At 46.4% G+C, this 16,018-nt stretch overlaps 1 protein-coding gene across 2 annotated transcripts in view; it reads right to left on the bottom strand.

Moving 5' to 3' along the window:
- The window catches only part of pvrl2l (PVR cell adhesion molecule related 2 like), a 136,203-nt gene that overhangs the window by 47,912 nt on the left and 72,273 nt on the right, over positions 1-16,018 (bottom strand). Inside the window, exon 7 of one of the 2 annotated variants that reach the window (XM_058047572.1) lies at positions 3,946-5,809. The exons of the other annotated variant lie outside the window; for it this stretch is intronic. Coding sequence (XP_057903555.1) covers positions 5,211-5,809 — 599 coding nt within the window. The 3' untranslated portion in view covers positions 3,946-5,210. Of the gene's footprint in view, positions 1-3,945; positions 5,810-16,018 lie in introns of those variants that run through there. 2 annotated transcript variants of the gene reach the window in all.

Here is a 16,018-nt window from a genome sequence, read left to right as displayed (position 1 = left end):
ATGAACCAGATAGACCTAGAGCTGTCCTACCTGGTCTTTTAGCATGAACCAGATAGACCTAGAGCTGTCCTACCTGGTGTTTGAGCATGAACCAGATAGACCTAGAGCTGTCCTACCTGGTCTTTTAGCATGAACCAGATAGACCTAGAGCTGTCCTACCTGGTCTTTGAGCATGAACCAGATGGACCTAGAGCTGTCCTACCTGGTCTTTGAGCATGAACCAGATAGACCTAGTGCTGTCCTACCTGGTCTTTTAGCATGAACCAGATAGACCTAGAGCTGTCCTACCTGGTCTTTGAGCATGAACTGACTTAAAAGATGGGACAGCTCTAGAGCTATATGATTCATGCTAAAAGACTAAGGAGACCAGGACAGCACCAGTCTCTAGAGCTGTCCTACCTGCAGAATCTTTGACTAGTGGTTCCGCATCAGATTCCTAAAAGCAGCACAGCCCTCGTGTCATAGAGAGGATCTTTGATAAGCTCTTTTGTCCAGCAGTAACGTTGTACTGATTTAACTTTATTCCTGACTAAGTTTGTCATATTCTGAATTGGACCGATGGAACGGTGCGACCCGCTGATCAGAAGACCCCCATCCAGGAGCAGGTGCCACGTGGTGCATCGTGGGTAATCACAACACAGCTCAGCTTCATTAATTACCACAGTCTTTTATTAAAATGAGTTGTGAAAAAGAAAAAAAAAGAAACAGAGAAAAAGTTGCGTGGGATCTCGCAAAGGGCGCCTGCACGCTGCAAAGGCTCTGGCGCTAATTAGGCAGTAAAGTCCTGATCCCCGTCGACTCCTTGGAACTCGGGAGCGCGGGAATGCACCAGAGAGAAGTGCTGAGGCGTGCAGCAGTCTAACAAAAGGTGCTAGAAGGAGATGAAACCGCAGCCTCCGTCAGGGATTTTTATTTATAGTGTGAAAGATCCTCCAAACAGTATTAAGAAAAGTCCTTTTTTCTCTCACTCTCCATTTTGGGGCGAGCGAGGCAGCGTGAACGCGCCCTTTTGGAGATGATGGCAGCGATACAACAAACACGATCACGTGACGACGGCGTCTTTTTTTTTTTTTTTTTTTATTCACACCACTTTGCCAAGCCGCTACGAGCTGCCAGTTACGAGGAAGGCGGCGGAACGTTCCGGATGAAACGGCCGACAGAAGATGTTCAGAGACAATCAAGACCCGGCAAAACGCAGACGCAAAAGCTGCTAATGGCTTCCCTTGTACGACAAGATCAGCCTTCTTTTCACACTCGCACAGATACTCCTTTTTGATCAGAAAGTCTTCTCGGAGGCGAGAACACGTCCCCCGCCTTTGCAGGTTTGTCCTCACAGATCCAAAAATACCAGCGAGCAGACGACACCACGGACTAGCGTAGCACTAAATGAAGCAAAGCCACTTTATTGGGAAAATACTCACACAGCCCTTATTTAGTTATTTATTTATTTATCCACTTCGGAGTCCAACAAACCAAACACGGCACGGAACTCAGCACTTTTCACGTTCTCTCCGCTGCAAAAAATACGTGATGCAAATGAAGCGGCAGATGATGAAGAAGGCGTGGGTGTCAAAGGAGCTGCGACTTTTCACTTTCGGTAGGTGCGACGTCTGCAACTGGCGGATCAACCTAGCGACAGGCCTCATTCGTACGTTCTGAAGAATGTTATATTGAGTGCGTTCACACTTGTACTCCAGGAATCTGATCCCGATTATCCATCCATCCCTTTTATTCCGCTTAGCCAAGTCCGGGCTGCGGGAGGAAGACTTCAAGGCTTCAAGGTCTGGGGCCTACTCCAGGTTTGGGCACGCCCGGAACTCCTCACCAGGGAGGCGTCCAGGGGACTAAATTCCCAATCATTTCTTAGGACCGGTCCGGTCTTTTAGCATGAACCAGATAGACCTAGAGCTGTCCTACCTAGTCTTTTAGCATGAACCAGATAGACCTAGAGCTGTCCTACCTAGTCTTTTAGCATGAACCAGATAGACCTAAAGCTGTCCTGCCTGGTCTTTTATCATGAACCAGATAGACCGAGAGCTGTCCTACCGAGTCTTTTAGCATGAACCAGATAGACCTAGAGCTGTCCTACCAAGTCTTTTAGCATGAACCAGATAGACCTAGGGCTGTCCTACCTAGTCTTTTGGCATGAACCAGATAGACCTAGAGCTGTCTTACCTGGTCTTTGAGCATGTTGAGCATGAACCAGATAGACCTTGAGCTGCCCTACCTAGTCTTTTAGCATGAACCAGATAGACCTAAAGCTGTCCTGCCTGGTCTTTTAGCATGAACCAGATAGACCTAGAGCTGTCCTACCTAGTCTTTTAGCATGAACTAGATAGACCTAGAGCTGTCCTACCTAGTCTTTTAGCATGAACAAGATAGACCTAGAGCTGTCCTACCTAGTCTTTTAGCATGAACCAGATAGACTTACAGCTGTCTTGCCTGGTCTTTTAGCATGAACCAGATAGACCTAAAGCTGTCCTACCTAGTCTTTTAGCATGAACCAGATAGACCTAGAGCTGTCCTACCTGGTCTTTGAGCATGAACCAGATAGACTTCGAGCTGTCCTACCTAGCCTTTTAGCATGAGCCAGATAGACCTAGAGCTGTCCTACCTAGTCTTTTAGCATGAACCAGATAGACCTAGAGCTGTCCTGCTAGGTCTTTTAGCATGAACCAGATAGAGGAACTCATTTTGGTCTCTTGTATCTGCCATCTTGCTCATTGGGTCACTCCCCAAAGCACATGACCAGAAGTGAGGGTAGGAACATCGATAAACGCATAGGTCAAGAGTTTTGCCTTCCGGCTTCAGGTACAACCTTGGTACCTTGGTACAGCCTTATCTCAGTCGTAAACAACACCCTCAGATACTTGACCGCCAACCCAATCCACCCTTCACCGACTGAGAACCATTGCCTCCCATTTGAAGGTGCTAAGTCTCTAGGCGCCCCAACAAGGTGAGTCCAGACACCCGACGGATGGAACTCATTTTGGTTGCTTCTATCTGTGATCTTTTGGTCTCAACCCAAACCTTGTGACCATCGGTGAAGGTAGGAACATTGATCCAGCCATAAATCAAGAGCCTTCCAACTCTGCTCTCTCTTCACCACGTCGGTGCTCCAGTGTTCCCTCACTCGAACTTGAACTCCTTCACCTGGAGGCCAAGACCTACCTCCCAACCCAAAGGGTTCCATCCACCCTTGACGGTCACTTCAGTGCCTTTCGGTTAGCATTTCCCGTTTGTGGACCCACTAAATCTCACATAAGAATACCACAAATTGATTTTTTACCAGCTGAGATGGAAGGAAGAGGAAGTTACATAAGTTCCTGTGTTTCACACACAGACCAAGATTTTCACCTTTTAACCGAACAAAACACGACAAGTGTGAACGCACCCTTAGAGTGGAAGCTGGGCGTCGGTGCCAGATGGTCCAAGTTAATTACCATCATAAAAATGTCCCCACTGAAGGACGAGTGGGTGGGGGGTCATGATGGGACAGGGTGATCTCCAACAGGAATCCAACGGTGGATTCACGGCTAGTGTGCCTCAAACGGGATACTTCAAATGGGATCAGTTCACTTCAGTACGTATACGGTGTACTTTGTTTCTGAGTGCGCATGACTTTTTACAGCGTAGTGCAATTCACCACTAGACGCCGCATTATCGCCAACATTTGGATCGCCTGATAAAATATCTGCCAACTTTTCAGAAAACTTTTTAAAATGCAAAAAAAATGTCAAAATACTGTGAAAAATTCAGAATGTAGCAAATTTAATTTAATTTAAGCACAGATGTGCGCCCATGTGGAATACCTCTGTCAGTACACTTCAATAAGTATACAGCAGGGGTCTCAAACTCAATTTACCTGGGAGCCACTGGAGCTAGGGTCTGGGCGAGGCTAGGGCCAATGGAACTAGAGTCTGGGTGAGGCTGGGCCACATCAGGTTTTCAAAAATAAAATGGAAATTACAAATTGGAAAAATAATGGAAAATGGAAAAATAATAATAAAGAAACTGTCTTCAATGCTTCTGCTTCTGCTTTACCCTACACTTTTTCCGTGTTTTGATCCCAGTCATGCATGATGAGAGCAAATGCAAAACAGGCGAGCTCGTTAGCTCGCGTATGGGCGGGGCAAAATCATGTCAATTGTGTCCAGTGTGCACACAACTTTAAGCTTTTAATTTCTGGGTTCATGAAACCATATGGCATCCATATCAAACCCTCATGGGTCGCACTAACTTTCATTAATTAAACTTTCATATTAAGGCGGGGGCCTCAAACTAGTGTCCCACGTACCGCATTTGGCCCACGGGCCGCGAGTTTGAAACCCCTGGTATACACCAGTGTGCGCTAATTGTCATTGTAAAAAGACGAAGCACATGTTGGGGAAACGCTCCAATTGAGACACAACAGCCGCTAAAAATATGGAAAAAAAAATGATGACGATACAACTGTAATTAAAATCCTAATCCAAAGAATACCAAAATTGTAATCGCTGAGTCGTGCCGGCGTCCCAAAGTATGTAAGTACTCCGTTTGTAGGATTTGTTGGGACAAATCCCAGAAGAGAAAAATAGGAATGAAAGCGGCAATCTTCTTGAAAGGATGCGTGAGCGAAGGAGGATTTAGATGAGGAGGACGCTGAATGAGGTCCGTTCCGTAGGATATGAAACAAAGCCAATGATTGGCTTGTTCTATAAATAGCAGCTATGGATGTGCGGCCATTGTGTAAACAAGGCATGAGATGGAGATGGAAGCCATAGATCAGCATGCATGAAGAGGAAGAGGAGGCGGGAGGATGAAAATCATATATATTTCTATTTATACCCATCCTACGTGTCATTAGCGACCCAATGGGGAATTCTCTTCCCTAGCGAGATCAACACGACGGCTACACAACAACAACGGACGACAACGACGACGACGACAACATCTACGACAACAGCAACGCCATTAACACCACAGCGGCCGTACGTTATCACGTTAGCGACTCGAAGTCGGTGAAGCGCCGCCATGAGAAGCCAAGAAACTACAGTCACATGACCACTCGCGAAGCTGAAGGAAGAAGAACACGACGGTGACAAGCGGCGCCGAGGTCCATGGTTTTGATGCGTCATGGGCGGTCACGGTCAGCCATGTTTCCTTCCGATCCGAGCGTCACACGGCGCTCTCATCGGGTTCATAGGTCGACCAGCTTCATCTTTCCCGAATCAGACGTAGATGGCAGTCCGGGAAATTACGGAGCCGTCCCTCTGAGACTCCATGTCATCATCCAGGTACATGTCCTCCTCGCCGCCACGGCCCCTGTGGATGTGATACGCCGGCGGTAGGGCGTTCCCATCGTAGCACTCCTCCTCTTCCTCCGTGCTGTCGTCAAACTTCCTCCTCTCGGCTTCGTCCAGCTCGCCGCTGAGAAGGATGTCGTGGGCGGAGAGCGTGGCGCCGGCGTGGTGGCGGTGGAGGCGGAGATGGTGGTGGAAGTCGTTGGCCTTTTCCGTCAGAGTCCCGGCGTTGTCGCAGCCCTCGCGGTACGTGTACGCCGGCCCGTTGTTGTTGCCGCCGCCGCCGCTGCCGTTCTTGCCCTCACCGCCGAACAGCAGACGGGCCTTGTTGCCATAATCGGCACCGTTGCCGCTGCTGCCGCCGCCACCCGTTCCCGCCGCCGAGTCCCCGGCGAAGGCGCGGTTACCCCGGCGGCGGCCTCGAGTCAGCAGCACGCCGACCAGCGCCACTACCAAGAGCAGGGCCAGCAGAGAGCCAATCACGGCGCCCGCCACTACGCCGGCGCTGGACGGGTCCTCCAAGGCTTCTGCAGAGAGGATGGAGGGGTTGGAAGGAAGGATGGAGAAACGGGTGGAGGAGAAGACACAGGAAGTTGGTGGCTGCGGTTAAGGAAGTGGCGCCTGCTGTCTTCTATGTGTGCGGTCATGGCTGGGATCAGGCTGACAAGTACTTTAACTTCTAGTACTACTTCAGCAGGTACTTCACGTTGGTGTGAGCCAAGTTTGCCCCCAAACACAACGCCACTTGTTTGGCCTTCAACACACACACACACGCACACACACACACACACACACACGTCCAGTGGGGTGATTTGAAGGAAACTAGCACACAGCTGCGCCTTCAAAGCGCCACCATATTCCGCGTCCCTCAAGCCCTCCCACTTTTTCCTCTCTTGATTTTTCCCAGCAGCCTAATTAGCCGCCTGGACTCTTCCTCTCATCCTCTTCCTCCTCCCAGGAGACGACCAGCCAGACAAGCACGAAGGGAAGGGGAGTGGGGGGGGGGGGGACAAGTCGCTGATCAGAAGCCTTTAAAAATGGTCGAGGACACCAGCTCGCTTCCGACTGCGCCCCATTTGCATGATGAGACAGGGCGGGGCCAATTGTGACACACACACACGGCGAGGCGTCCCCTCCGAAGGGCTTCCTGTGTGACGCTGGTACCCGTCTGGCGCCGCTGCCAATCAAACAGCTGGCAGGAAGGAGCGCGGCGTGGGCCAAGCGATGGCTTCCCCCCCCATGAAATCACGGCTTTAATGACGATGATGCGTGTTGATGAGGGCCGCAGCGGGAAATGAAAAGGTATGATGGAGGGATTCCGATCCAATCAGAGAGAAGATGGCATGCTGATGACATGGGGGGGTGGGCATGAAGGGGCGGGGTTACTAAGGTCCAGCTGAGGAGCGGAACCGAGACAAAAGCAAGCGGGCCAGAAGGTTATTTATATTTATGGTCCGCATTTCCCAGCATCCGTCACGTTCCGCGGCGGGGGCGCGGCTGACGGATGGACTTCTGCAGGCGTCCACAAAGTCTTTTAATCAAGCGCTTCAAAACGTTATTCTGTGCACCAGCTCACATGAAAACAAAAAACAAAGAGCCGTTAGAAGGAGCCGCTTCATTTTTCAAGGCGGGATGGAGCTGTGAGGGATGATGACTGGTCGTTAAGTAGGATGGATTCTTTGTTTGGCGCAGCGAGGGAACGCTTCTTTGTGGGGGCCACTTTCATATTATTCACTTTTCTTTTTTTATTTATTTTTCTTCAAAGCGCTAAAAACACTCACAGCTTTGGCTAAGATGTGCTAAGCTGTCCAATATATGCTCCCCGAATTATTACTGTGGTGAGATATCTCGCTCGGGCTGTTATTCACGGCAGCCCTCATGCATAAACACATTATAATGGGACTGTCTTTGAATGCACCGCTGTTACAACTCCATACAGTAGGTGGCGTCACCGATTCACGGCAGCCCTCGTGCATAAACACATTATAACGGGACTGTCTTTGAATGCACCGCTGTTACAACTCCATACAGTAGGTGGCGTGACCGATTCATGGCAGCCCTCATGCATAAACACATTATAAGGGGACTGTCTTTGAATGCACCGCTGTTACAACTCCACACAGTAGGTGGCGTCACCGATTCATGGCAGCCCTCATGCATAAACACATTATAACGGGACTGTCTTTGAATGCACCGCTGGTACAACTCCATACAGTAGGTGGCGTCACCGGCGTCGAGTCACACAGACATCAATGTAGTAAATGCCCACGCCTGAACAAACATGCCACAAGGCATGCTGGGTAACCTGTGACGCCCCCCCACCCCCACTATGCTATCAGTCTCTGCAGCTTTCAAATCAAATTTCAGACTTTAAAATACTTTTAAGACCAATTTCAGACTCCTAGCCAACCCCCCCCCCGGCGGCTAGTGACTAGCTTGCCTCAGGCCACTAGCAAAGGTAGCACTCCTATTGGAGCTACGCCACTGCTGCTGTCTTTTTGTTTGGAAAAGCCCACGCCAAATGTACATAGATCTACGTTGCTATGGGAACTCCATGGAAGGAAAGTCATGTGATGGTTAAAATAATACTACAATATACTATACTACATTTCTAGTCTACATAGGTGTATCCCATTACACGCAACGCTAGCTCCTTCATGCTAACTGTTTCTATCTTTAGAATGCACAGACAAGAGAAAGCCATGTGTGTTCATGTCCCACAAAAGGATTGGAGATGATGGGCAAACATTCCACAAATAAAGTGCACTTAACCTTGAAGTAAAGTGTACTTAAGAGTAAGCACGGGAGTGTACAAATCCAGACACAGCATTTCTTTTTTAGAAATGTGACGTCTATTCATGCATGCATGCACACTCTGGAGCCAAGACAACATTGTGTGTGTGTGTCTGTGTGTGTGTGTGTGTGTGTGTGTGCGTGTGTGAGAAGATCCCTGCTACACATACGTATAAGTTGTGATGAATATGTGCATGATCAACATCACCGTCAAATCCTTCCCCAGCTAGAGATGCTTCAGCATGTCTCCCCCCCCCCAAACAATATCTAACAATAAGAAGCAGCGAGATGATGGTTAAACAGGAAGTAGGCCATGCTTGTCATCCCGCCGCGTCTTCAATGGCGGCAAGCTGCCTGCTTAAAAGAAACTCAGTGATAAACGTCACGCCGAGAGGTCGGGGTGGGGGGGCTTATATCAGTCTCTGTATTAGTGTCATGTACATGCCGCAGATTAAGGCAGGGTGGGGGGGTTGGGGGGTGCATGTCCGCTAGTGTGCGTCAGGATAAGCTAAAACGAGGAGAGCGGCGGCATCAAAAATACAACTAAAATAGAATTCACACGCACGCACACACCTGAAGCACGGCGAGCATCCACGGGAGAGTTCTCATTAAAAGCTGCTTTTGGTGCAAGGGACAAGAGCGCTTTAAAGCATGAAAAGACAAAAACAAACAGCGAGTACATACGGCTGTGACAGAGGCCGCCCACCACAGTGCTGACTTTTGGAATTAAAAAGACAAAAAAAAAAACAACAATTTTCACATTTTAATGTTGTTAAATGTCCTTCCTCTGAGACACAAACAGTTTCCGGACCTGTTGCCGTTGAAACGACAAAGTGGGAGCCAGCATCGAACGTGCTTGTGACAACTCACAACTCAGTTTCACATCATCACTTTTTATAGCGCATGCAGAGATAGGTAAACTATTGCATCGGGAGGTTGCCTACAGCCACAGCAGTGCTAACTCGACCCTACTTTTGGAGACCACACATATAGGACATGCTGATTTTTGCACAAGCTGCACGGTGGTGGGTGGTTAGCGTGCAGACCTCACAGCTAGGAGACCCGAGTTCAATTCCTCCATTGGTAGCCATTTTTGTGTGGAGTTTGCATGTTCTCCCCGTGCATGCGTGGGTTTTCTCCGGGTACTCCGGTTTCCTCCCACATTCCAAAAACATGCTAGGTTAATTGGCCACTCCAAATTGTCCATAGGTATGAATGTGAGTGTGAATGGTTGTTTGTCTATATGTGCCCTGTGATTGGCTGGCCACCAGTCCAGGGTGTACCCCGCCTCTCGCCTGAAGACAGCTGGGATAGGCTCCAGCACCCCCGCGACCCTCATGAGGATAAGCGGTAGAAAATGAATGAATGAATAGGCCAACCTAGCATAATGAAAATGTGTTATTTCAGGATAATTGTAGGACTTTGTTGCATGACAGTCAAGTGGTTAGCGCGAAGACCTCACAGCTAGGAGACCCGAGTTCAATTCCACCCTCGACGGCCATCTTTGTGTGGAGTTTGCATGTTCTCCCCGTGCATGCGTGGGTTTTCTCCGGGTACTCCGGTTTCCTCCCACATTCCAAAAACATGCTAGGTTAATTAGCGACTCCAAATTGTCCATAGGTATGAATGTGAGTGTGAATGGTTGTTTGTCTATATGTGCCCTGTGATTGGTTGACCACCAGTCCAGGGTGTACCCCGCCTCTTGCCCGAAGACAGCTGGGATAGGCTCCAGCACCCCCGCGACCCTCTTTAGAATAAGCGGTAGAAAATGAATGAATGAATAAATTATTTTTGCACACACACACACATTTATAGTGCATGAGTGACACAAACAGGCCTGTAAAGTAGGTTCCCACCTGCTGAGCCAACACCAGCAGCCTTTGAGCATGCAAAGGTTGCCTCGTCTTCAGCCGCTAGCTTCTGTCGCCGGGACGCCCCTTCAGGTTCAATCACCCGTCGAGTCCCGCTGACCTTTTCCAGCCAGCGAGGCCGTTAAACTTTATGCAGAACATTCTCTCACACCATCACGCCGCCTCCAGCGGCCCGCTAATCCGCCGCACCTCTCTGAAAAGATGTGCGCCCCGACCTTGGTGAAAGAAGGTCGAGAGCCCGCGGAGGGTTGAACGTCTCGCAGCCCTTTCCAACCCCCCTGCCCTGCCCACCCGCTGGGCTCAATTGCACGCTTATTACGGTCCGGGAACTGCGGCGGAGTGGCGAGCGCACTCAGGAAAGTCGGATTTAATCAAAGGCAGATTGCCACTTGCAGATGGAGCACCGCCGGGCGGCCTGTGATTACGACGACAAAGCGCTAATGTGGGGATGGGAGGGTTCATTGTGGGGGGTGGGGTGGGTGGTAGGGGGCAATTTTATAATTCCTCTGGGTTCCTGCCTCAGAGCCAGATAGTACTTTTTTACCGCTTCTCTAAGACACGGAGAGCCTGTAGTGAAAAGTACGGAGCGTCTTGTTTGCTGAAAAGACGTGAAAGGAGGACACGTTATTGGCTGCTTGGAAGGGGGGGGGGGGGGGGGGTGAATACAGCTACCAGCTATCAGGCGGTGAATAGTGCACACAAACACGGAGCTTATACCATCCCTTTATAGCTGCAGTTTCCAAAGTGCGGCTCAATTTTTATTGATGTGCACATGGAAGAGGAAGGCTGAAAAGCATACTGTCTGGTATCATTATTATGGGCATGCCCATCATATTATTCCTCTAACGCAGGACAAACCATGCAAAGAACAATGACAAAACACACATACATAAACAATGACATACACTCCAGATCAAAATTTTAACACCAGTTGAAACACGCCAAGCACGCACAATTTGCACTGTTGGACCCGAAGGAGGCGCAAGTATAGCTTCAAAATGAAGAAATGGGAGTGACACCAAAAATATTCTGACCTGATCTTCCACCTTTGAATGCTAATGTTTGGTGCTCTCCTGTAAATTCCAAACCCAATTTTGTGGCATTGAAGAAGACCCTCTAAATATATTTTTTTAAATCATTAGAGCCATCTAGACATGACATAGCACCCCTATAGTCACCTGTACACTCACACTACCCAATAAAGTGGACAATAAAACCTGTTTACAACCCTCTAAATACAGTTTTTGACAATATTAGAGGCCTCTAGACACAAAATAACAACCCTATTAGTCACCTATACACTCATAGTATATAGTACCCAATATAGTAGACAAAAGAGAAAATAAGACATACTGTATAAGATATAAAGAAATAGTTTGTGACCATCTAAATACAATTTTTAACATCATTAGAGCCCTCTCGACATGAAATAACACCCCTACAGTCACCTGTACACTCATACTACCCAATAAAGTGGACAATAAAACCTGTTTACAACCCTCGAAATACAGTTTTTGACAATATTAGAGGCCTCTAGACACAAAATAACAACCCTATTAGTCACCTATACACTCATAGTATAGTACCCAATATAGTAGACAAAAGAGAAAATAAGACATACTGTATAAGACATAGAGAACCTGTTTGTGACCATCTAAATACATTTTTTAACAACATTAGAGCCATTTAGACATGAAATAACACTCCTATTGTCACCTGTACACTCATACTACCAATAAAGTGGACAATAAAACCTGTTTACAACCCTCTAAATACAGTTTTTGACAATATTAGAGGCCTCTAGATACAAAATAACAACCCTATTAGTCACTTGTACTCTTGTTTGTGACCATCTAAATATAATTTTTAACATCATTAGAGCCATCTAGACATGGCATAACACCCCTATAGTCACCTGTACACTCATACTACCCAATAAAGTGGACAATAAAACCTGTTTACAACCCTCTAAATACAGTTTTTGAAAATATTAGAGGCCTCTAGATACGAAATAACAACCCTATTAGTCACCTGTACACTCATAGTATAGTACCCAATATAGTAGAAATAAGAGAAAATAAGATAATAATAATACTGTATAATAATACTGTGTAATCATTGCACTAAAATTAATATATTTGCAATATGTCTGCTCCTGCATATGCTCCTGTGCTATATTATGTGTACATTTTGGATATCTTGTATATATCATGTTAAATTGTCTTTTTTACTCTACTTTTTGTATACTTTTTAAACTTGACTACTGCACTGAAAGGAGAAGCTCTCCAATCTCGTTGTACATCTTGTATAATGACAATAAAGGCCATTCCATAAGCCATAGAGAACCTGTTTGTGACCATCTAAATACAATTTCTAACATCATTAGAGCCATCTCCACATGATATAACACCCCTATAGTCACCTTTCCACCCATACTAGCCAATAGCGTAGGCATAATAACAGAAAATAAGACTTATAAGACATGAATCCACACACACACACACACTAGTAAATAAGTGTGCCTGCCACAAAGAGCATAGATAAACACATCGGACCACTGTGGAAAATCATGCAGGAGACCAAAGCCTCAAGCTACAGCTATTTTATTTTTACAGTCTGCTACAAAACTCCATTCTTCTGCCATGATGGCTGCAGATATATGAGGGTCTTTATGCGGCGGTGAGGGCGCCATCATTTCCAGACCACTTTACAGGTCCACCTCTGCCACCCACCCACACACACACACACAGAAGTAGCTTTTTTCATCCATCCATCCATTTTCTATACGTCTTGTCGTCCTTAGGTTCAGCAGTGAGCTGGAGCCTATAACAGAGATGCTTCTAATCGGGGTGGGGGGGAGGATTAATGAGTTTTTTTCTTTGTTTCTGAACGGTTTGCCCCCAAAACAACAACAAACTAGGACATTGTGGGCCACCAGCATCAACTGTAGAATATAAAGGCAACACCAGCTACTGTAGAACTTTGCGAATAAGTAGAATAGTAAGCAGAACATATAGTCATGCAGTGTGTCCAAAGTACAGGCCGGGGGCCGGTTTCAGGTCAAAGTTGTTTTATTGTAAAATAAATGAATTATTGATGAGATATGGAGGAACCAAAACACGAATATAGAACATGTACTCCTTAACCTCAGGACCGATTTGGTCCCATTGACTTCAATGATAAAAATTATTATGCATCAGAAGCAAGTCATGATCTAGTCAAGAATTAAAAAAAAATAATAAAAACATATACAATAAAAAAAAATTCATTAAATTAAATTATCATTAAAATTATATTTTAAATAATTATAATTTATATAATTATAATTATATATATATTATATAAATATATAATATATAATTATAATTATAATAAATTAATTATAATTATATATACATATAATATATATATATATATATATATATAATATAAATATATAATTAGAATTAATTAATAATTAATTATATTTTTATTATATTATATTTTTTTAAAATTTTTATGTGGAAAAATTAGATGTTCTTCTAAAATAAAAACATTTAAAAGAGATTTCAACATAATAATTTCTGGTTATGGCCTGGAGTTGTTGAAGGTTTGATGCGGTGAAAGTGAAAATGAATATTGCTATATCTCACTTTTATGACAGGCACCTCAGGGTAGAGAGCGGAACTTCTTCAAGTAGCCTGAAGGCTCAGGCTAAGATGTTTTGATGACTTTGTTTGGATCGCTTTTAGCACAAAATGTATCAGCCCTGAGGCATTGTGAGCCAATGTGTGGTGAATGGAGTCGCTAGCCGGCTAGTCGCTAGCTGCTGTGGTGTGGCGAGGTGTCACTACACCAGGAACGTAGTTCTTGGGCGTAACAATGTTAAGAACAACAATAATCATGTAGCTAGGTTAATATGCAGGTATTGTTATGTAAATAGGGGTGGAATATGTGCGTCCCATCTCATTATATGTTGAGAAAAACACGTGTTCATAACCCAAAAAAAAGTGCACTTATCCTTGAATTTATCTGTAGGCGGTTCTGGCTGGAAAAAGTTGGGCCGCCCCTGCTGTAATCTAATCCTCCTCTCTGATTTAAAGCAAACAAGCGACGGCAGGAGAGGCTAACAGAGCCGTGAGCCAAACACGGCTGCTTGAAAGGTAAATAATGTGATTTTTAAGATTTCCTCTACCAACTGAAAAAGCGTTTCATTTCAAATGTGCAGTGATCCATCATGAAACCGTGCCGCTTATTCACCACTTATTCACCCACACACACACACACACACACACGCGTGCACACATGTCAAGTAGATGGAGGGTTCAGTGGTTTAATGAACATTATTGATGGCCGGGCTACAGCACTGCTGGTGTAATTAGTGTGATGTCTCTCACCTACATGTCTGTGCCTTCATTAATTCAGCCCACGTCCACGCTTGAATTCATGCAACACACACACACGCACACGCACATGCCTACAAGTGGTCAGGCTTCCACACACACACCGCCTGCATCGCATTACACGTGGAATTTCATCAGCACTACTGTCTGTCTTTGTGTTTCTGGCCTTATTCTGCTGGGCTGAATGCAGCAGCTGATTGGATCCAGAACTGAGCTGTTGATGCTGATCAACAGAACCAGCCATCAGCCCCCCCCCCCCCCCCCCCCAACCCACCCCCCACCCCCCCGCATCCATCCTTTCTCTCTCTTAAATGGCTTGAGGTCGGGTGAGTCATTTCCAAGCTAATGCGGACCATGAAGTAGGAGGAGGAGGTGAAGGGGCCCACCGGAGAAATGGCAAAAAAAAAAAAAAAGTGAGCTGGTGTTGGCGCTCACAGGAAGCACTCGTCCTCTTAAAAAGGCGCTGAGGATGAGGAGGTGGAGGATGAGGAGGACGGGATTAAGGCCGCTGCTCTTTGTGACCGAGTGCTGTTCTTTGCCGGCTCTTAGCGAGCGGCAACACAATGAGGGCATGCTTGGGTCCGCACAAAGAACACAACGAGGGGAGCACGGTCACTGTCGGGCCGATAATTACTCACAGGGTGTCCAAGACGAGATTTTCAACGACTCATGGGTTGAGGAAGACTCATGTTTTGCTGACCAGCGGCTGCTCAACAAAGACTGAAGCGTCACTGACTCACAGGGTGTCGAATACTCGAGTTTCAATGACTCACAGGGTGTTGACGACTCAAGTTTCAATGACTCACAGGGTGTTGACGACTCAAGTTTCGATGACTCACAGGGTGTTGACGACTCAAGTTTCAATGACTCACAGGGTGTCGAAGACTCAAGTTTCAACGACTCACAGGGTGTCGAAGACTAATGTTTCCATGACTCACAGGGTGTCGAAGGCTAAAGTTTCAACGACTCACATGGTGTCAAAGACTCAAGTTTCAATGACTCACAGGGTGTCGAAGACTCAAGTTTCAACGACTCACAGGGTGTCAAAGACTCAAGTTTCAATGACTCACAGGGTGTCGAAGACTCAAGTTTCAATGACTCACAGGGTGTCGAAGACTCAAGTTTCAATGACTCACAGGGTGTCGAAGACTAAAGTTTCCATGACTCACAGGGTGTCAAAGACTCAAGTTTCAATGACTCACAGGGTGTTGAAGACTCAAGTTTCAATGACTCACAGAGTGTCGAAGACTCAAGTTTCCATGACTCACAGGGTGTCGAAGACTCAAGTTTCAACGCCTCACAGGGTGTCGAAGACTAAAGTTTCCATGACTCACAGGTTGTCGAAGACTCAATTTTCAATGACTCACAGGGTGTCGAAGACTCAAGTTTCAATGACTTACGGGTGCTTGAGGAAGACTCGAGTGTCACTGACTCGCGGGTTGACAAAGACTCGAGCTGCGACGATGTCAGCCTCCCTCTGGGCTCGGTGATCCAGGCTCCCTCTGGTGGACGGAGGCAGCATTGCACCATCCATCTAGCTGCTGTTTGTTATTTTAAAAGTGAATTTGTACATGCAATGTATATTTCCTCGGGTTCCTTTTTAGTGTTAAGTTGCTGTGTGATGAGTTTAATGTTTGTAGGATGAAACTGTTATGATTGCCGTCTGTCAAATAAAGAGCAGCCTGGTCCT

The sequence above is a fragment of the Doryrhamphus excisus genome, chromosome 14 (genome assembly GCF_030265055.1).
Source record: "Doryrhamphus excisus isolate RoL2022-K1 chromosome 14, RoL_Dexc_1.0, whole genome shotgun sequence".
NCBI lineage: Eukaryota > Metazoa > Chordata > Actinopteri > Syngnathiformes > Syngnathidae > Doryrhamphus > Doryrhamphus excisus.
This window is presented reverse-complemented; position numbering and strand designations above follow the sequence as displayed.